Source organism: Lipotes vexillifer, unplaced genomic scaffold (genome assembly GCF_000442215.2).
Source record: "Lipotes vexillifer unplaced genomic scaffold, Lipotes_vexillifer_v1.1 scaffold690, whole genome shotgun sequence".
Lineage (NCBI taxonomy): Eukaryota > Metazoa > Chordata > Mammalia > Artiodactyla > Lipotidae > Lipotes > Lipotes vexillifer.
In genome coordinates this window covers 261,586-285,886 of record NW_006798376.1, presented here as the reverse complement: position 1 = coordinate 285,886, position 24,301 = coordinate 261,586, and the positions used below count along the sequence as shown (strand labels likewise).

Genomic DNA, 24,301 nt, shown 5'->3' with positions numbered 1-24,301 from the left:
CTAGCAAGACAGGAACAAAACCCCACGCATTAGCAGGGAGGCTCCCTAAAATCATAATAAGTTCATAGACACCCCAAAACACACCACCAGATGCGATCCTGCCCACCAGAGAGACAATATCCAACCTCATCCACCAGAACACAGGCACCAGTCCCCTCCACCAGGAAGCCTACACAACGCACCGAACCAAACTTACCCACTGGGGGCAGACACCTAAAACAATGGGAACTACGAACCTGCAGCTTGTGAAAAGGGGACCCCAAACACAGGAGGTTAAGCAAAATGAGAAGACAGAAACATGCAGCAGATGAAGGAGCAAGGTAAAAGCCCACCATAACAAACAAATGAAGAGGAAATAGGCAGTCTACCTGAAAAAGAATTCAGAGTAATGATAGTAAAGATGATACAAAATGTTGGAAATAGAATGGAGAAAATACAAGAAACGTTTAACAAGGAACTAGAAGAACTAAAGAGCAATCAAACAATGATAAACAATGCAATAAATGAAATTAAAAATTCTCTAGAAGCAATCAATACCAGAATAACTGAGGCAGAAGAACAGATAAGTGACCCAGAAGATAAAATAGTAGAAATAACTACCATAGAGCAGAATAAAGAAAAAAGAATGAAAAGAATTGAGGACAGTCCCAAAGACCTCTGGGACAACAGTAAACACACCAACATTCGATTAATAGGGGTCCCAGAAGAAGAAGAGAAAAAAAAAGGGACTGAGAAAATATTTGAAGAGATTATAGTTGAAAACTTCCCTAATATGGAAAGGAAATAGTCAAGCACAGGAAGTGCATTGAGTCCCATACAGGATAAATCCAAGGAGAAACATGACAACACACATATTAATCAAACTATCAAAAATTAAATACAAAGAAAAAATATTAAAAGCAGCAAGAGAAAAAGAACAAATAACACACAAGGGAATCCCCATAAGGTTAACAGCTGATCTTTCAGCAGAAACTCTGCAAGCCAGAAGGGAGTGGCAGGACATATTTAAAGAGATGAAAAGGAAAAACCTACAAGCAAGATTACTATACTCAGCAAGGATCTCATTCAGATTTGATGGAGAAATTAAAACCTTTACAGACAAGCAAAGGTAAGAGAATTCAACACCACCAAACCAGCTTTACAACAAATGCGAAAGGAACTTCTCTAGGCAGGAAACACATGAGAAGGAAAAGACCTACAATAATAAACCCAAAACAATTAAGAAAATGGTAATAGGAACATACATATTGATAACTACCTTAAATGTAAATGGATTAAATGCTCCAAGCAAAAGACATAGACTGGCTGAATAGATACAAAAACAAGACCCATATATATGCTGTTTACAAGAGACCCACTTCATACCTAGGGACACATACAGACTGGAAGTGAGGGGATGGAAAAAGATATTCCATGCAAATGGAAATCAAAAGAAAGCTGGAGTAGCAATTCTCATATCAGACAAAATAGACTTTAAAATAAAGACTATTAGAAGAGACAAAGAAGGACACTACATAATGATCAAGGGATCAATCCAAGAAGAAGAAATAACAATTGTAACTACTTATGCACACAACACAGGTGCACCTCAATACATAAGGCAAATGCTAACAGCCATAAAAGGGGAAATCGACAGTAACACAATCATAGTAGGGGACTTTAACACCCCACTTTCACCAATGGACAGATCATCCACAATGAAAATAAGGAAACATAAGCTTTAAATGATACATTAAACAAGATGGACTTAATTGATATTTATAGGCCACTCCATCGAAAAACAACAGAATACCCTTTCTTCTCAAGTGCTCATGGAACATTCTCCAGGATAGATCATATCTTGGGTCACAAATCAAGCCTTGGTAAATTTAAGAAAATTGAAATCATATCAAGTATCTTTTCTGACCACAACACTATGAGACTAGATATCAATTACAGGTAAAAATCTGTAAAAAATACAAACACATGGAGGCTAAATAATAACACTACTAAATGACCAAGAGATCACTGAAGAAATCAAAGAGGAAATAAAAAAAATACCTAGAAACAAATGAAAATGAAAACATGATGACCCAGAACCTATGGGATGCAGCAAAAGCAGTTCAAAGAGGGAAGTTTACAGCAACACAATCCTACCTCAAGAAACAAGAAAAATCTCAAATAAACAACCTAAACTTACACCTAAATCAATTAGAGAAACAAGAACAAAAAAACCGCCAAAGTTAGCAGAAGGAAAGAAATCATAAAGATTAGATCAGAAATAAATGAAAAGAAATGAAGGAAATAATAGAAAAGATCAATAAAACTAAAAGCTGGTTCTTTCAGAAGATAAACAAAATTGATAAACCATTAGCCAGACTTTTAAGAAAGAAAGGGAAAAGACTCAAATCAATAGAATTGGAAATGAAAAGGGAGAAGTAACAACTGAAACTGCAGAAATGCAAAGGATCATGAGAGATTATTACAAGCAACAATATGCTAACAAAATGGACAACCTGGAAGAAATGGACAAATTCTTAGAAAGGCACAATCTTCCGAGACTCAACCAGGAAGAAATAGAAAATATAAACAGAACAATCACAAGCAATGAGATTGAAACTGTGATTAAAAAGCTTCCAACAGACACAAGCCCAGGACCAGATGGCTTCACAGGTGAATTCAATCAAACATTTAGAGAAGAGCTAACACCTAACCCTCTCAAACTCTTCAAAATAGAGCAGAGTGAAGAACACCCCCAAACTCATTCTACGAGGTCACCATCACCCTGATACCAAAACAAGACAAAGATGTCACAAAAAAAGAAAACTACAGGCCAATGTCACTGATAAGCATGGATGCAAAAATCCTCAACAAAATGCTAGCAAACAGAATCCAACAGCACATTAAAAGGATCTTACACCATGATCAAGTGGGTTTTATTCCAGGAATGCAAGGATTCTTCAATATACACAAATCAATCAATGTGATACACCATATTAACAAACTGAAGGATAAAAACCATATGATTGGGCTTCCCTGGTGGTGCAGTGGTTGAGAGTCCGCCTGCTGATGCAGGGGACACGGGTTCATGCCCCGGTCCGGGAGGATCCCACATGCCGCGCAGCGGCTGGGCCTGTGAGCCGTGGCCGCTGAGGCTGCGCGTCCAGAGCCTGTGCTCCGCAACAGGAGAGGCCACAGCAGTGGGAGGCCCACGTATCGCAAAAAAAAATTAAAAAAACCATATGATCATCTCAATAGATGCAGAAAAAGCTTTCAACAAAATTCAACAGCCATTTAAGATAAAAACTTCCAGAAAATAGGCATAGAGGGAAGCTACCTCAACATAATAAAGGCCATATATGACAAACCCACAGCCAACATCATTCTCAATGGTGAAAAAACCATTTCCGCTAAGATCAGGAACAAGACAAGGTTGCCCACTCTCACCACTATTTTTCAACATAATTTTGGAAGTTTTACAAACAGGAATCAGAGAAGAAAAAGAAATAAAAGGAATCCAGATTAGAAAAGAAGAAGTAAAACTTTCACTCTTTGCAGATGACATGATACTATACATAAAGAATCCTAAAGACTCTAACAGAAAACTACTAGAGCTAACCAATGAATTTGGTAAACTAGCAGCATGCAAAATTAATGCACAGAAATCTTTTGCATTCCTATACACTAATGATGAAAACTCTGAAAGAGAAATTAAGGAAACACTCCCATGTACCACTGCAACAAAAAGAATTAAATACCTAGGAATAAACCTATGTAAGGAGACAAAAGACCTGTATGCAGAAAACTACAAGACACTGATGAAAGAAATTAAATACAATACAGATAGAGAGATATACCATGTTCTTGGATTGGAAGTATCACCATTATGAAAATGACTATACTCCCCAAAGCAATCTACAGATTCAGTGCAATCCCTATCAAACTACCAATGACATTTTTTACAGAACTAGAACAAAAAATTTCACAATTTTTATGAAAACACAAAAGACTCTGAATAGCCAAAGCAATCTTGAGAAAACGGAGCTGGAGGAATCAGGCTCCCTGACTTCAGACTATACTACAAAGCTACAGTAATCAAGACAGTATGGTACTTGCACAAAATCAGAAATATAGATCAATGGAACAGGATAGAAAGCTGAGAGATCAACCCATGCACATATGGTCACCTTATTTTGATAAAGATGCACATATGGTCACCTTATCTTTGATAAAGGAGGCAAGAATATACAATGGAGAAAAGATAGCCCCTTCAATAAGTGGTGCTAGGAAAACTGGATAGCTACATGTAAAAGAATGAAATTGGAACATTCCCTAACACCATACACAAAAATAAACTCAAAATGGATTAAAGACCTATATTTAAGGCCAGACATCATAAAACTCTTAGAGGAAAACATAGGCAGAACACTATGACATAAATCACAGCAAGATCCTTTTTGACCCACCTTAGAGAAATGGAAATAAAAACAAAAATAAACAAATGGGACCTAATGAAAATTAAAAGCTTTTGCACAGCAAAGGAAACCATAAACAAGATGAAAAGACAACCCTCAGAATGAGAGAAAATATTTGCAAACAAAGCAACAAAGGACTAATCTCCAAAATACACAAGCAGCTCATGCAGCTCAATATGAAAAAACGAACAACCCGATCCAAAAATGGGCAGAAAACCTAAATAGACATTTCTCCAATGGAGATATACAGATTGCCAACAAACACGTGAAAGGATGGTTAACATCATTAATTAGAGCAATGCAAGTCAAAACTACAATGAGGTATCACCTCACACACCGGTCAGAATGTCCATCATCAAAAAATCTACAAACATAAATGCTGGAGAGGGTGTGGAGAAAACGGAACCCTCATACACTGTTGGTGGGAATGTAAATTGATACAGCCATTATGGAGAACAGTATGGAGGTTCCTTAGAAAAACTTAAAATAGAACTCCCATATGACCCAGCAATCCCACTACTGGGCATATACCCTGAGAAAACCATAATTCAAAAAGAGTCATGTACCACAACGTTCATTGCAGCTCTACTTACAATAGCCAGGACATGGAAGCAACCTAAGTGTCAATCGACAGATGAATGGATAAAGATGTGGCACATATATATATACATGTGTATATATGTATCCCATATGTACAATGGTTACTCAGCCATAAAAGGAAATGAAATTGAGTTATCTGTAGTGAGGTGGAAGGACCTAGAGACTGTCATACAGAGTGAAGTAAGTCAGAAAGAGGAAAAATACCGTATGATAATACATATATATGGAATCTAAAAAAAAAAATAGTTTTGAAGAACCTAGGGACAGGACAGGAATAAAGACGCAGACATAGAGAATGGACTTGAGTACACGGGGATTGAGAAGTGTAAGCTGGGACAAAGTGAGAGAGTGGCATGGAGATATATACACTACCAAATGTAAGATAGATAGCTAGTGGGAAGCAGCCACATAGCACAGGGGGATCAGCTCAGTGCTTTGTGTCCACCTAGAGGGGTGGGATAGGGTGGGTGGGAGGGAGGTGCAAGAGGGAGGAGATATGTATACATATAGCTGATTAACTTTGTGATACAGCAGAAACTAGCACAACATTGTAAAGCAAGTATACTCCAATAAAGATGTTAAAAATAAATTAATTAATTAAAACAAAAATTAAAAAACAAAATAGTACTTTTAGCTGAAAAAAACCCACAAAGTGATAAGAATGTTGGGGGAGGGGAGAGGAATAAGAACAAAGCATCCAAAAGCTATGAGAAGAAAAAAATTTTAATTGGAGTCCCAGAAAAGGTAAAGAAAAAACAGGGTATAAGAAATATTTGAATATATATTGTCTAAGAATATTCCAGAAATGAAAACAGCAACAACAAAACCCCCCAAAAAATGCAGATTAAAGATGCTCAAAGAACCACAAGAAGAATAAAAAGAAAATAAAAGTAATATACATTTATTGTCAAAAATCTAAGCAATTCACATATCCCAAAATAAGAAAAATCAACATACTCATAACCTTGTGAAACAAAATATGTAATTAATGAGTTGTAAAGCCATTCCAGTCTTCTCTATGCACTTATAAGGTTTTTAAATTTTTTTGATATAATTAAATTTTAAAATGTCTTAGTGAACTCCTTGGAGGAAGTATCTTTTTTGTTTCTAAATCTTTGCTCTAAAAATTGTAACAGCCTCAGAAGCTTAGATTTTAGCATAAGGAGAAATTGAGAGGATAATCCTATTTCCACTGGTCTGGGCATTAGGCAACAATCAATGTTCTAGTATATTTGTTCAGTGTTAAAACTAAATATACAAAAACTTTTATAACTTCAGAATAGGTAATAGTATCTGATAATAATATCTATGCATATCAACCTTGCATTTTGAAATATATCTATATAATCTCATTACAAAATATTTCAAAGAACAATTCTAGGGTTTAAATTAGACCAGTGTTCTCAGCTAACAGTTCAAGGTGAAGACCGCTAAGGCAAAATTTTTAATACTTCATGGCTATTCCATCCTCTCCTCAATAAAATTTTTAAAAATTTATAGTTATTCTATATTTTTTTCCTTTCTTCTTGGCTATAATAGTTATTCAGTTGAATTTAGAACTCTACTTTTCACAATATAGTCTAGGTTTTGGAAAACTTGATAGAATGAAGAATGTTTATCTTGTACTTCACAGTGTCAGCTGAAACCAAATTGGCTTCAGTTTCCAAATCTTTTATCTCTAAAATATTTACAAGTACAATTCAAATTATAATCACCATTATTTTACTCTTTAGAGCCAGGCTGCCAGCCTAAAGAAAATAGGTATTTTTAAATTTAGGAAAGCACCTTAAATTTGAACAATCTATCATCATATTTTAAAATAAAACCAGTGTATATAAAAAAGAATGCAGGGCTTCCCTGGTGGCGCAGTGGTTAAGAATCCGCCTGCCAATGCAGGGGACACGGGTTTGAGCCCTGGTCTGGGAATATCCCACATACCGCAGAGCAACTAAGCTGTGTGCCACACTACTGAACCTGCACTCTAGAGCCCGTGAGCCACAACTACTGAGCCTGCGTACCACAACTACTGAAGCCTATGTGCCTAGAGCCCATGCTCCGCAACAAGAGAAGCCACAGCAATGAGAAGCCCGTCGACACAATTAGAGAAAGCCCGTGTGCAGCAACGAAGACCCAGCATAGCCAAAAATAAATAAATTAAATAAATAAATTAAAAAAAAAAGAATGCAGATAAGATTTAAATAAATGTTAATAATGACAATTAATCAAAAGAATATAGGGCTTCCCTGGTGGCGCAGTGCTTGAGAGTCCGCCTGCCGATGCAGGAGACGCGGGTTCGTGCCCCGTTTCGGGAGGATCCCACATGCCGCGGAGCGGCTGGGCCCGTGAGCCATGGCCGCTGAGCCTGCGCGTCTGGAGCCTGTGCTCCGCAAATGGGAGAGGCCACAACAGTGAGAGGCCCGCATAACGCAAGAAAAAAAAAAAAAAAAAAGAATATAAAAATTACTTTAAAAGTATATTTCTAAATAATTTTTTAAATTAATAAAGTAAGCCATTATTGTCTTAGTAGACCTAAATGCTCCTTCATTTGGATGGTGAGTCTAAATCCTGAGAAGAAGCCATTGCTTCAGTAATCTGTATTTCTTCATAGTGATTAGTATACTCTCTTGCATATCGCCCAAATATCTATTATATATAAATTAATTATACATACTTAATTATTAATACTTAATAACTATGGCTTTTTAAGAAACTAATAAATCACTATTTCATTGCTGCTAAAATAGTGAAATTTTGATGAACAGATATAAAGTAAAACTAAATTCAGAATTTATGAGTTTTAATAAATAAATGGGTAAATAGATGTTTACTAAATAAAAACATGCACCCATATATGGATATATGCATGTAAATTTGTATATGCATATATTTATTTGCATGATGTTTATTATATAGAGAGACAAAGAAAGAAAAACTAAATTCTGAAATAATGGATTTTGGAGATTATATATACACACATCTCTGAATATTTAGAATATATACATATGATTATATATCAATATGTATTTTTACTACAAAACATGTTTTTAGCTAAGAATTACATGCCAATAATCTTTTGGACACTAGATGTCACTAGAGTAAAGGAGAAACTAACAACAACAACTAAAGCTGTTCTAGAATAATTTCCAAAGGAGAATATGTAGCAGGGTTTTGTTTAAGATTTTGTATATTCCTTATTTTAAAAGGATTTAAAACTCAAATATTCAAATTAATACCTGGATGAAATGTCACATGGACTTAGGTGGAAGTGATTATCCCCCCTGTTCTCTACCCCCAAGTCAAGGGAAAAATCAGATGTTAATTTTTGCCTATTCAATAAGACTGTGAAGAAAGCTAGGCTTGTTCTTAAAATTCAAGCCTACTGACATCATTGCAGGCAACTTGCCACTTTAAGAAGGGATCTGTGGTTTCCTCTCAAAGAGCAGGGTCTTGGAGCAAGAGTGGAAGCCGATGCAAGGTGATCTCGGTGAACTGCTTCTTGCTCTTAAGCATAATGGATGCTCAGACATCTCAAGGAGAACAGATCCCCCGAAGTCACTTTATCTCATACTTAGACTTAAAAATTCTAGGTGTGAGTACCCTAGGTATTGTTTCTTAGATTTTTTTCTTTTGTTTTGATTACACTTCACTTTCAAGAAAAATTTGATGGGTTTTAAACTATTTACTTATATCCTTAAATCAGGATTATCTATGGGTGACACTGTAACCATAAAGCTGTTACAGACAATAAAAATACTCACTTAAAAAGCTCATTTCTGTCGATGGCTCTGTTGGTTTGGGGGTCGATTGCATAGACAGTCAAGTCACACTTTGTGTAATCTTCTAGAGAAAAGGCATCGCCATGCCGGCGAGCTCCAACGTTCTCTACCACAACCTTGGCACCAGGAATTTGCTCCTGAACATAGCGATCCAAAATCCTGTAAATCAAACAAAGCACAAACATGACATTCTGACAGGCTCGCTGAGGAAAAAAAATCACCTTCAACCTGAAATGACATTTAGTAAATGAAAAATGATGACAGCCTGGTTTTTGTTAATGGTTACTGAATATGAACTCTTGAAGAAAGTTCTCTATATATTTAGAGCGTTTAACTCCCAATGATGCTAGAAGCTGAATAAGGTAGAAAGAGGTCATCAACCATATCATATTTAAGTCTAGGCTTTTAAAATTTATGATACCATTTGAGCTTTCACATGGCTCATGAGAAATGCCAACTATGTTGTACAAATAAAACTGTCTATGCTTTATGGGAACCATGGGGTCTTAGAACTCTTGAGTTCATATGGTTGGTGTTATAAATTACACCTTCCACCAGATTTTGTGATATGTCAAGGTGCAACAGTAGGATACCTTTTTTCCTAAGAGTGTAAAGACCCTTGGAGCATTATAGCAGTGAGAATGTAGAGATATTTTGCTTTGTCAGGTTTAACAGGTTAAGATAAAAATACTGTATTCTGGGCTATCTTAATTTTGTAAAAAACCTATGACTTCTTATAACATAATTAGTTTAAAGTAAGTATTTCTTCCTGGAAAGGCAGGAAGTTACTTCTTTCTCTATCAAAATAAAGTCCCAAACTAAGTATTTCAGAAAAACAGTAGATGCATCCCTTTTGTGTCACAACGATGAATCACGTAGACTTTGAATAAAACCAAATTACACTTATCTTTTTTAAAAAGAATCATAACTTATACCTTGAATATTAACAAGTAGGATTTCATTTTATTTCAAGTTTATATTTTATTTTATCACTGGTTTCAATTTATTTTACAGCTATTATATGCCTATTACAGAAAATGTTACTTCCCAAAGCTGTGCTATTGAAATGTCTGTGCTTTACTATCTGATAAAATTAGGTCATTTATGGTCATTCTCTGTTGATAACCTCTTCAACTTCAACTACATCTTTGTGTTAAGGATACTTGAACAAAATTGGCATGTGATTGGAAACATTTATAGCAATTCTATTTAGCATACAGCAGATAAGAAAAACTACACAACAAAACTTTCAATTCAATAATATATTTCATATGTCCCAGCTGGGCTTATATTTTTTAACAGATTTTCATTGGTTTGATATCAGCACCTTACCTGATACATATAATATACTCAGTTCACATGGAATAAATGAGACAAAAGAGAATAATATTAATGTAGGGCTAAAAAAGTGACTGTGGGTAATAGATAATGGAGTTTTAATCCATCACCAAGTTGGGAAACCATCAGGGCGATGGTGAGAGTGCAAGCTGACATCTGGGGTCTTTATGGATGTGAATCAACTATTGCTAAATAAAATCAATCCTCTCTAAGAACACACCATTACTTTCGCCATGTATAATTTTATCAAATTCTTCAGTGTCCAAGTATGGCAAATATTTTTATTTTGTTTATTTGCTCAGACCCAACACCTAGGAGTCATTATTGTTTCTTACCTTTTCTCATACATCCAATCCATAACAAATTCGGTAGGTTGTACCTTCAAAAATATACCTTAAACTTAACCCCTTCCTATATCCATACCTACCACCAGTCCAAGCCACATTGATCTCTCTCCTGGACTACTGCTCTAGACTCATAACTTGTCTCCTGATCTCCCACTCAACAACCTTTTAAAACTTAAGCTAGAATGTTATTTCTCTGTGCAAAACATTTAAAGCAATGCTGCCCAAAAGAAATACAATGCAAGTTACACATGTAAATTCAAATTTTTTGTAGCCACATTAGAAAATTAAAAATGGTGAGATTAATTTAATGTATTTACTTAACTAAATCTATCCAAAAATGATCATTTCAGTATGTAATCCATATAAAAATATTAAGGAGATATTTTACTTTCTTTTTTGTACTAAGTATTTGAAATCTGGTGTGTATTTTACACTTACAGCACCTCTCATTTGGACCTGTCACTTTTCAAGCACTCGATAACCACATGGAACTAGTGGCTACTATATTGGACAGTTATAAGGATTTTCTATCTTATGCAGAGTAAAATGTTAAATCCTTCAAGTGGCCTATGAGATCCTATATAACTCATTCCCTACCTTGACATCTATATCTTGATATGACCAGCATGCCCCTTAATCTTGATTTTCATATCTGTGGTGTCCTCTTTCTGGGATAACTCCCTCCACCCCTAACCCTCCCCACATCACCACAGACCCATGACTTTCTCCCTCACTTCTCTCAGGTTTCTGCTCAGCTTTCACCTTATTAGAAAGGTTTTCCTCAATCATCCTATATGAAATAGTACTTCTCTTCCATATTTTTATATTGTTACTTTTATTTGTCTTTATCATAGTTATCACTACTTAGCATCACATTATAAATTAATTTATTATTCTTATTCTATTTGCTGTTTTCCCCCAACAGAATGTAAGCATCATGGGAACGGGGACTTTGCTTTAGTTCACTGTTAAATCTACAGTGCTTACAACCAGGAACTACCCTTGTTTTTTCTTTTTTTTTTTTGCGGTTCGCGGGCCTCTCACTGGCGTGGCCTCTCCCGTTGCGGAGCATAGGCTCCGGATGCGCAGGTTCAGTGGCCATGGCACACGGGTCCAGCTGCTCCGCAGCATGTGGGATCCTCCCGGACCCGGGCATGAACCCGTGTCCCCTGCATCAGCAGGCAGACTCTCAACCACTGCGCCACCAGGGAAGCCCTACCCTTCTTTTAATGACTAAATTGCCAGCTTTAAGGAATCAAAAAGTTTAATTTCCTGGCCCAAGACCTCCTAGTCACTGGTGGGCCAGGGCTTGAGCCTAGGTCCTCTGAAATCAAAAGGAACAGCCTTCCTAGGAAAAAAATATTAATATATATTACTTGGGAATTTCACACAAGATGCTCCCCAATGTGTTTTCCTATAGGAGTCTGAATAGAATAGATATGCATTGTAACTTTTTCTCTCTACAAAGTATAATGCTCTAAATTAAGAGTTGCTAACTTAGAGTCCTCAGGCTAAATCCAGCCTACTACCTCTTTTTGGAAATAAAGTTTTATTTGCAAAAGGATTTTGCTATATAAATTACTAATTATTGTTAACATTTAAATATTATAATAAAAAGAATTAACTTAATGAAATAACAAAATTTAAATAACATTATTAAAAGTAAAAATATTATTTTTAAATTTATACTTACTAAACCATTAATATATCCCATTATAGAAAGTTCCCTGAGCTCCTCAACTCTAAAGCAAAGGGTAGGTAAAAATGATCAAAGATAATGTGTTTATTTTTTTTTTATTTTTTTTTTTTTCTTTTTTTCTTGCGTTATGCGGGCCTCTCACTGTTGTGGCCTCTCCCATTTGCGGAGCACAGGCTCCGGACGCGCAGGCTCAGCGGCCATGGCTCACGGGCCCAGCCGCTCCGCGGCATGTGGGATCTTCCCGAAACGGGGCAGGAACCCGCGTCTCCTGCAACGGCAGGCGGACTCTCAAGCACTGCGCCACCAGGGAAGCCCAGATAATGTGTTTATTGATTTACCTTTCAACTTCACCTTTCCCCTCAACACCAAGTCTTTATTATGCAGATTTAAGACAACGTAAGTGCTGGCACTTATTTTTTACTGTTTCGTAGGTTTTCTTCCCAAGAGACTTTATAATTCTTATCCCAGAAATACATATTTTGGCTAGATTTCTAAAGTATGTTTGGAACCTTAATTGCAGGAGCTATAAATTAATTACACATTTCATATGCTATGTAAATATTCTAGGAAATAGACTCTTCCAAACCAAAGCAATAACTACATCAATAAAGTCCTGATTTCACTGAATTTTCATATTGTATTTAGAAAGTAAGAGAAGCATTTGATCAACTCCAAGATCTAAGTTATCAATTCTGATTCATACTGTAACACAATATTTCTAAACTCTTTTATTTATATTTTTGAAAATGCCATTTCCACAGATTCTTAAGGATTTAAATTTTAGAATCCCAAACTTCTTTTATTTATCTGGGCTTCATGGTGAAGTGGAAAGAGAAAGGAAGAAGACACAAAATGCAAACATTTCTTAGCTTCTTTAGACATTACTGCCAATCATTTCTAGGTTATAATAAGGTCTCCTTAACCCTATCCTCACAGCTATTTCTACTCAACCTCACGAATTTGTAAGAGAAAAACAAGGCTCACAAAGAGATACATGCTAAGGTCAACCTAAAATTCTTCAAAACATACACATGTGAGGCCACTTGTAAGGGGCATAGATAGCTTCACATTATGGGGGAATTTGCTGAATACATTAATATAATTAAAAAGAGATGTGTTTCATTACAAAGGGTCACTGGTTAATTCTATAAGCATTAAAAAACAAAGTAATAAAAATTTTGTTCAGTAGAGCCATTTCAGCCAGTTCCAAGGGAGTGGGAAGTAATTATTAGCATTCCTATAGCAGCTAACATTTACTCTTTGAGCATTCTGTTTTCCAGGCACTGTGCTCTTAGCTATCAAAGGATACTGACCCCTTCTGAAAAACCTTCACTATTATGAAATGGATATATTAGATCATGAAATTTTTCTTTCATCAACTCTCCCAATTTGTACTTATTTTTTTCTTATCAGAAAAACTTTGGATTATGATCTGGCCTCATATATGGCCTCATATATGGGTCTACCTAAAGGAAAAAATAAAAGTGATGATCATATGCAGTTCAAGTTTTCCCTTCTTAAGATAGGGTTAAGTCTCATAGGAAATACAGAACATGGCTTTGATGATGATGTGATTAGTCATCTAAGAACGTCTACAGGAAATGAATGTGTTCGTTAGTCTGGTCACTGGAACAATAAATTCCTATATATATATTTTAACATCTTTATTGGAGTTTAATTGCTTTACAATGGCGTGCTACTTTCTGCTTTATAACAAAGTGAATCAGCTATACATATACGTATATCCCCATATCTCCTCCCTCTTGCGTCTCCCTCCCATCCTCCCTAACCCATTCCTATTTTTAATTAATAAATTGGTACTCTGCTGTCTACCTTGGCTATATGTATGTTTTCATTATGCCCTCCTCATCCCCTCCCGGCCACCCCAAGACACTGAGAGTGAGCGTTTTGGGCTTCATGGTGCTGGATTAGATCTAACAGTCTTTATCTCTACTTCCATCTTCCGTCTACTAAAGTAGCTTTCAAAAAGGAATCATAATGACTACATACTATATGATTCCAAGGGTATTATGTTCTGGAAAAGCTAAAACTATGGAGATAGTAAAAAGATCACTGATTTCTGGGGGTTAGTGGGGAAGGGAGGTTTGAATAGGTGGAGCATGGAGGATTTTTTAGAGCAGTGAATCTATTCTGTATGATACTACAGTGATAGATATATGTCTTTATACATTAGTCCAAACCACAGAATGTACAACACCAAGAGTGAACCCTATGCAAATTATGGATTGGGGATGATTATGACGTGTCGAACTAGGTTTGTTGATTATAGCAAATGCACTACTCTGGTGTAAGATGTGGATAGTGAGGTAAGCTATATGTGTGGGGGAAAGAAGTATATGGGTATTCTCTGTATCTTCTACTCTATTTTCCTATGAACATAAAAGTGGTCTGCAAAATAAAGCCTCTTTTTTTAAAAAAATATCCAAATTTGTTGTGCTTAAGAATCTCTAAATTAACACAGATTGTAAAAAAAAAAAAAAACTATAAAAGGGAACCTGGCATGTGCCTGCTGTGCTTACTGCACTAGCAAATTTATGTTTAATTCTATCAAAAGCAACACAAGATTGACATCCTTATTCCAGTTTTCAAGATGAGAAAATGTGGTCCTAAGTGTTAAATATCTTTCTCAGAGGTCACACAGCTATAACAGGATTCAAACTTGTTTATTTGAATCCATAATCTGAGCTCCATTACTAAACTATGCTCTTTTAATAGAACATGCAAAAACTCTGGCATCTCTCTGCCTTACCCTACTGACTTTGGATCACTAACCTCATTTGTATAGGATATCTATTATTCATTGAATGTTCACAATTTCCATTGTTTCCAATTTCCACTGGCTTATATTATTTAGTTCTCACAACAGTTCTATGACAGGAGTTTTATCTGGTCAACAAGTGGTGAAAATGAGTCTGGGGAAGATTAAATTATTTGCCCAAGCTCATGTTTCAAAACCAGTATTTATATGAAGTCAAAGCTCCTTTCAGAGTCATATATTCTCTCAAGACTTGAAAGATGCCTGATTTTTCTCGTTCATAATCTTCATATCCATGTAAGAGGAATAAATCATATAATTGCTATGAAATTATACTTTTACATTGCCATTTTTCCAGTTTTTATAAATTTTGTCTCAATATGAAGAAAAGGGCATCATGATTTTGCTTGTATAACATTTTCATTCAGTAAAATGCATCAAGTGCTTAATATATAACTTGAATTATGGTAGTGAAAAGTAGATTTCCTATCCTTATGAAGCTTATATTAAATTGATATAAATATAAACATTAAATAATGCTTTGAACAAAAGCAGAACAAAGGGTTAGAGGTTGAGAAGAGTGTCATCTATTTTGGATAGGGTAATCAGAAAAGCCTGCCTCAACAGATGACATTAAAGCAGCTAAGAGACAGGCATAATTCTAACTTTTTTCAGGTGTAATCAGCTATTATTTTAATAAAGGTTAAGCATGTGTAAACCACTTTTGCAGAAGTAAACAAGACACTGTGTGACTGCTATTCTACACTTAAATGTTGATAATCACCTCTTTCATAGGACATTTTATGTGACACCCATAGATTAAATCTTGTGAAACATTAACAAGTAATGGTTGCAAAGCACATATGCTTTTATTACAGGAGAGTCTCCATGCCTTAATCAGTGCCTATTGTATTTTATTTCACTCATAATTACTAAAAGGTTAGCTGTATGACTATCTGAAGCTTCTTCTGGCAACTTGGAAGTGTAAGATATTTTGCTCAAAAGAGACAAATTGACAGTAATTGACATCTGTCAACATGAACTCAACAGAAGACAAGGAATAACTAACAAATACAACTATAAAATTATTAAATGACGGAAGGCTAGGTTAGGGTAGTTAAGAGTGAAATACTAAAGACATTTTAATAATCCTTGATAACATTTAGAATATTAGAGAACTGTGAATTCATAATCACAATTTGTCTGAGTCAACAATAACATATTCAGCCATGTACAGTGTACACTGTTCAAACGGCAGAGGGGAATGACATACATTTTAGAATAATTTAAATATATGTTGTTTAAAATTAGCAATCTTAGTTTTTAAAAGAATAAGCTGTAGCCATCTAGATACATCACTTTGAGAAATAGCATTCCCCAGACTAGCTGGATTACTGAGATAATGAGCTTTTTCAAGAATCTGGGGCCACAAAATCAAGACATATACTCAAATAATTAAGTTATGATTTATTTGTTATATGCAGCATTTTGAGTTTATGTTGACCCATCAGTCAAAGCATTCTGAATAATAAGATCTTCTCACATCTAATTTTCATTCTTATTTGAACGTACTCTTAGAATCTTCACATATTCCAAATGAAGCTACCTATTTCAATAAAAGAGTGAGCTAAATTGTTTTTAAGAAGGTATTATAAAATATAATTTAGTCTGAACACTGTAATTATTAAAATGACTTAATTCAATAAAAACTATAGCCACATGAAAATAAACATATAAGTAAAGAAAAACCATTACTCTGTAAGATCTTCTATCTTTCTTTCCACTAGAGTAGGGGGTACATTAGAAACAATGACTTGCATATCCAGCTGATTGACCACAGAGACCTGAAAGAAGAAAAAACAGAATTCATTTGGCTTTTACTCATTAGCATTTCTATAATCAAAAATTAACATCTTTCCTTCCCTACTATGCATAGTGGTTCCCCATTTATAAATTTAGGAATAAATGATATTTCTAGCTACACAATCTCTACTAGGTATGTTGAAGCAGGTTGAGAATGACAGACTAATTGTTTACTTAGAAGTTACAGAACCCTAAGTGACTTCGACTGTTGTTGGTTTATGCGTTTGTTTTCTTGGCTTTTACAAAAGCATAAACGAAGGTGGTTTTGTATGTTTCTTTAATTGGGTTATTTAAGAACACTCAGAAAAATGGAAAACCCAGCTTTTGGATTTTATAAATCCTAAGAGATCATTTATTCATTGTGACTAAGAATCTGGGATATGGATAGTTAGAATAATTCATTCCATTATTCCATACAGAATTCATGTCTGCTTTAGCCAACTTTATGTTTGTGTAGATAAAGAGCTATATACATACAAACTTACAGAGAGGGCTAAGATGAACTAATTTAACAGCTGTTTATGAATCCATTCTTTCAAGTAACATTTACAGAGTCCATTCTATGTTCTTATTTAGAAAAATGGAATAAAAACAATAGCATTTATTCTCTGCTTACAATGTATCATTTACTCTTTTTCTCAATGCTCTACAGGAATTAGCACTTACGTAATTCTATAAATCACCATATCAGGTAGTTATGACTATCATTCCAATTTTTAAATATAAAAACTAATAAAGAGCCATTAATAACCTGGGCCCAAATAAGCATAATCTCCAGAATATGTGATCTTTACTATTACCCAATACAGATGTAAAAAATGTAAAGTCAAATCATACACTGTGCTGCACATACATTACACAATTAAAATTGTGTAAATACATATACACCAGGACCATGAATTGGATACTCTGGATTAGATACATTTAGCACCATATATCTGAATATAATTTATACTAGGGAATAACTTCATGTTTATATATATTTTTGATATAGGCTGCAAATATAGTTGCCCATAGATGCCCTATCAGGAGTCACAAACTCAAATGTTTTCAGGGACCAGGCAGGTAACCTAAATGAGTGAAGTAGCCAAAAGCATGAAATAATAGGGAGAATTGGAAGTCTCTCAAATCAGAGAGCATACAACTCCTCTGAAGAGGTCAGCTACTACTCATCTCTAATGAATGTTGCCATGTGGGAAAACAGGTGCAGATTTCCTGGAGTTTCCCATTTTTCAGGAAAAGAAATACTATGTGAAATATTTACAACTAATTTGAAATCTTTCAAACCATTTTGTGGGCCTAATAATTCATGTCTGCCCACTACCCAGGTGTCTATCTTATTATCACCTGTGAGCAAATCGCTAACATTGGCAGTTCCAATCCTGTACCCCTAACTCATTACAGGCATCTGGGATCAAATGTTTAAATTTCCCTTAAACATGTACGTGAATCTTGATTGTGTCTCCACACACATAAAAAAAACTAAGTTCATTAGAATTAGGGATTATCACAGATTTTCTGTAATTTTGTCTTTTTATCTTTTTGTATTGGTCCTAAATAAAAAAACAGACAGAAATTACATATAAGGTTTTTTGTGTTTTTTTTGTTTTGTTTTCTGTTTTTTGTTTTAGTTTTTAGTAGTAAAAATACATGGTAAAAATCTCTAGAAAAATATATATGAGATTTGTGCAAATGTGTTTCCTTTCTTCCTTCCTTTGCTCTCTTTCTTCTTTCTTTTCTTCCTTCCTTCCTTATCTTTTTTTCCCTTCCTTTCAACATTGGACCAGGAAAGGTAAAAAAAAAATTCTGGTCAAAAGCAAACAACCTGGAACAAATAGTAATCATGGACTGTTTTCTCAACAAGAGTAGATTTCTCAACTTCCTCTGGAGTTTAGTGGAACCATATGATGGAGTTTTGACCAATGGAAAGTTAGTGGAAAGGAAGAAAAAAATATTCTTAAATCTGCCTCATGAGTGAACTTCCCCTTTCTTTCCCAATCTCTATCTGAATAGAGAGGCCACAGAGAAGGGCACAGAAACATTTGCAAGAGAACTGTCAAGAACACCACCCAACCATATATGCTCTCATTGTTGTGTCATGTGAAAGAAAAATAAAACTTGTTAGTTTAAACCACTGAAATTTTAGAGTTTTCTGTTACACAATCAGCCTACCAAGACAGACACCCAGGGATTTATTACACACAGCTGTTAGATTTTCACTAATTGTAGAACAATGAAAAACTAGAATGTTAGTTATATTTGGTGCAGGGAAATGGTAAAATTTCCCCTAGTGTACATAAGTTCTGAGTTTTGGAAGTTGATTTACAAGTAAACTGTTGTAATGCAATCAATTCAAGTGCTAGGGACTCTATTTGGAAGCAAAATTTGGCCTTGCAGATACAAGTAACTCTATCATTTGCCTTTAAAGGACTGCCAGTACTTTCTCTTTATTCAGAAGGATAAATTACTTCAAAAGGAATTTTTAATTTGTTAAACAAAATGAATTAAGATTTAAGGTCCTCTGGAACATATACATATTAAGCTTACAATTTATCAAAAATATTTTCTGAACTTAATTATTTTGAAAACATGCTTTTGTACTCTTAAAATAAAATAATAATGTATTTTTAATTCTGATAAGATACAAAACTCAGACTGCATTTAACTACAAAAGTAGTTTTCTTAGATTTACCTATAAATTGTTAATTTAAAATTTAAAATCTCCTTAAAGTATTGACATATTATTCATGTAGAAGGTACACAGTTTAACTATGAAAATGAAGACAATAAGCTATTATAGCTTAAATTTTGATCTTTCAAAAATATTATATGTCCCTGAATCATTGGTTTCTTATACCATCTATAGCAAAGATATTTATATATTTAAGATTACTAGGCTTTATGTTACTTTTCTAGTATAGCCTTTATGCAAATACTTTCAGAAATACACATCAATTTATTATACTAAACACTTAAAAAATTCTACTTTAAAGTTGCTTCACTTAATTCTTTATACCTTAATTACTAATGAAAGTTTTTCCAAAAAATTATTTTTATCATTATTGGGATTGATCTTTGTAATGGATTAAAATTACTAGGTATTGTCAAAAGGAAAAAAGAAAAGTAACATTTGTGCAGCGCATAATTCCAAAAACAGAGGTTATCAATTTACATACTTTATTACTTCTAAATCCTTTTAATTCTTTCTAATAAACCTCTTATAACTCCCCTTTTTTCTATTCATTCTCTTTTTTTTTTGTGGTACACGGGCCTCTCACTGTTGTGGCCTCTCCTGTTGCGGAGCACAGGCTCTGGACGCGCAGGCTCAGCGGCCATGGCTCACGGGCCCAGCCGCTCCGCGGCATGTGGGATCCTCCCAGACCGGGGCACGAACCCGTGTCCCCTGCATCAGCAGGTGGACTCCCAACTTCATATAGTTTAGATAGGCAGTCCAATAGAAATATAATGTGAGACACAAAAACATGTCAGATACATAATTTTCAATTTTCTGGTAATCACAATAGAAAGATAAAAACTAGTGAAATTAATTCAATAATACATTTAACTCAATATATTCAATATATTATCATTCCAACATGTAATCAATCTAAAACAACTTATTAAGGAGACTTTTTACTTTTTTTTTTTCATGTTAAGTCTCTGAAGTCCAGTGTGTATTTTACACAGTACATCCAAATGCAACCTAGCCACATTTCAAGTGCTCGGAAGCCACATAGCTAACATATTATACAATGAATAGGAGACCCACACAATTTACTGCTTGGACTGGACAATATCTCTCCTGTCTCTGGTGCCACCTCACTTGTCTTGAAAAGAAGAGGTATCTTAAGAATTTTTTAAAGATAATTGTGTATATTTTCTTCAATACTCCACCAAAACTCAAGTGGAAGTTTCTTCAAGGTGAGTTTCAGTGTGAAAAATCTAAAACCATGTTCAGTTACATTAAAATACATTTATCTATCTTGCACTTTGAATGGATTTTTTATCTTTGAATTTTTTTTTAACATCTTGCATTGGTCATTTGGAAAATATTGGTTCACTGAATATTGCAGATTTTTCAAATGTTGACACATTTTATTACAGAATATCAAGAAAAAAAATCAAATGCTTTAATATGACCACTGATCTCATCAGAAAAGTCTTTGAGTAATGGGGAAGCTGTCAAGTTCACAGTAGTGAATACATGCTTCCCAATATTCTAATTTGTGCTTGAAGGCTTGAATGTCATCATTAACAATAAATACTGTCAGTTGTTTTCCTTGAATTGACAGTCTCACCTTATTCATTTTTGTGTAAATGCCTATCAAATATTCAAGTCTGAATAACCGTATTTTATCTCTAAGTTATTTTTTCAAATAAAAAGCTATTCCTAGAAAAAAAGCAGCTAATTCAACTTGCACAGAGCTTTTCTCTCAGACAACCATGATACTTCCATACACACCAGAAGTGCTTTATACCTACTTCCTATTTCATTACAGAAAATACTGAAAAAGTATTTAGTCAAGAGTAGACATTGGTTAAAATTAATGTTTTACTGTGTTAGTAAGGGCATTCTTAGTTGAAACAGGCTTCCTTTTTTTCTGTTTATGTATGGCTGTGAAGCATACAATGGCAGCAGCAGAGCAAATGCAACATGGTAAAAAGGCAAATCATGTCCTAGTATCCTTATTAAAAGAGTTTTGATCTCATGGGCCCTGAAATGATTTGGGGGACGCTCAGGTTTTTATGGACCACACTTTGAGAACTGCTAACCTCTACTGTAAGAGAGGGGCCATTCATTCACTGAACTCATAGGCATTTAGTACTCACTCAGTAACAGGAATTATTCTAGGCGCTTGAGATAACATCAGGGATTTAAATAAATAAATAACATGTCCTCATGGAGCCTTTCTGAGGAGAAACCATGAATATGATAAGTCTTTTGAAAAAAGAAAGCAATAAAGTGATGTAAAATGACACAGTATGTTGCAATATTAACTAGGATGGTGAGAGTAGGCTTCACTGTGAAATACATTCTTGCAAATATTTAGAAGAGATAAAGAGAGCTAGTCCTGAACACATATGGGGAAAAAGCATTCTAGGTAGAGCCACTGCAAAATCTCTAAAGTGAGAGCATTTCTGGCTATTTGAGGAAGAGCAAATTGGCCAATATTATTGGGTTTGAAGGAGTTAGGGGGAGAAGAGTAGAAAACGGGTCACTGGAGGCCAGATGACCGAGGGTCCCACCGTCTTCCATAATGATCTAAGTAATTTCTCTGAAAGAATTGGGGTGATATTAGAAAGTTCTGAGCAGAGAAATAACAGGATCTGAATTACATTTTAAGGTATCACTTTACTTGCTATATTAAAACCAGACTTTAGCAGGGCAAGCGTGGAGGCATGAGAGCAAGTTAGTGAGTTTGCACAATGACACAGGTGAGTTATGATGACTGTTCAACCAAATTGTAACAGAAGTTTTGGAAAATGTGCCGATAACACACATATGTAGCATATGTATGTTATAGTACATGTTATACACAACATTATTTACTGAGGAATTAAATGTGTGGTTGAGTAGAGAAAGGAATTAAGAAATTTTTAGCCTGAAGAATTCAAAGTTCATTTGGTCATCAAGCAAAACTGGGAAGATTATAGGTGGGAGAGATGTGATGAGGGAGAGGAGTTCAGCTTAGGAAACATAAATAGATCTTTAGTAGATATTCAAGTGTAACATTGCATGTACACTTGGACATATGAATTTGCTGTTCAGGAATGAGCTTTGGGGTGAAGATATAAATTTGACATTTTCTAATATAGACGATATATATATATATATATATATATATATATATATATATATATATATATATATTTTGCGGTGCACAGGCCTCTCCCGTTGTGGACCACAGGCTCCGGACGCACAGGCTCAGTGGCCATAGCTCACGGGCCCAGCCGCTCCACAGCATGTGGGATCTTCCCGTACCGGGCACGAACCCGTGTCCCCTGCATTGGCAGGCGGATTCTCAACCACTGCACCACCAGGGAAGCCCTATAGATGATATTTTAAAGTTGTTGGACTGAATGAGTTTACTGAGTCAGTGAGTGCAGATAGAAAAGAGAATTAACGTCCAAGCTCTATGGAACATTGACTAAAAGGTCAGGAGCAGAAAATGAACCAGCAAAAGAGGTTTAGAAGGAATGAACAGTGAGGGAAGAGAAAAATAAGAGCATGGTGGCCTGAAAGCCTAGCAAAGGTAATAATCAATCACGTGTTGCTGATGGTTCAAATAAGATGAAGACTGAAATTACCAGTGCATTTAATAAGTGAAAGCCATTGATGATGTTGACATAAGCAATTTTGGGTGAGTGTTGGGAGAGGAATTTTGATTCAAGAGGGTTTAAAAGATTAGATGGTGAGAAATTAAGAGTTGGCACTGACAATGAATTTTTCTGGAAAGAGGAACATAGAAATGGAGTGGTAGCTGGAACGAGATGTAGGTCAAGAGGGTTTTTTTTTTTATAATTTTTGAAGCTAGGAAAAATAGCACAGTTATGGGAATAATCAAATAAAGAGGGGCTAATGTTACTGATAATGTATAAAAGAAGTAGGAGAGTTGCTGAAACAGTGTTCTAGCGCTGGTGAGCAGAACTGGATCTGTTGCACATGTGGAGGTAATGGCTCCAGATAAAAGCATAGAGAATTGGGCTTCCCTGGTGGCCCAGTGGTTAAGAATCCGCCTGCCAGTGCAGGGGACACGGGTTCGAACCCTTGTCCTGGAAGATCCCACATGCCACAGAGCAACTAAGCCTGCGTGCCACAGCTACTGAGCCTGTGCTCTAGAGCTTGCAAGACACAACTACTGAGCCTGCGTGCCACAACTACTGAAACCCACGTGCCTAGAGCCCATGCTCTGCAACAAAAGAAGCCACCACAATGAGAACCCTGTACACCGCAGTGAAGAGTAGCCCCCGCTCGCCACAACTAGAGAAAGCCCACGCACAGCAACGAAGACCCAATGCAGCCAAAAAAAAAAAAAAAAGCATAGAGAATTCATCTAAACAAACAGGAAATAAGGCATAGAATGTTGGTGAAAATACTGGTAAGTAGGCGGATTTAGTGGCAGGAGTTATAGAATTATCTTTCTAAATGCTTCATCTTTCAGTGAAATAGGATGCCAGTTAATTAGGCAATTGTGAGGATGAGGAAGCGTTGGAGGATTGTGAGAGAGAAGCTCTTCTCGGAGAGAAGGAACATGAATGGACCAGGAAATACAATGTGGTTACTGGACAACATAAGAGCTCACTTGGGGGCTTTCATCATCAATTTAAAGTAAGACTAATATATAATTGTACATGTTTTTGCAGGCATCCAGCATGGATATAGGTCTGGAGAAAGGAGAAAGCTGGAATTAACAAGAGTTATGTTTTTTCCAAGTGAGTGTGATGTA

General features: G+C 35.3%; 1 protein-coding gene across 1 annotated transcript in view; it reads right to left on the bottom strand.

Moving 5' to 3' along the window:
* Positions 1-24,301, bottom strand: part of PCDH15 (protocadherin related 15) — a gene marked incomplete at its 5' end in the record, with an annotated part of 299,765 nt that overhangs the window by 30,322 nt on the left and 245,142 nt on the right. The window contains 2 exons of the mRNA XM_007470315.1: positions 8,813-8,989; positions 16,746-16,834. Coding sequence (XP_007470377.1) covers positions 8,813-8,989; positions 16,746-16,834 — 266 coding nt within the window. The remainder of the gene's footprint in view (positions 1-8,812; positions 8,990-16,745; positions 16,835-24,301) is intronic.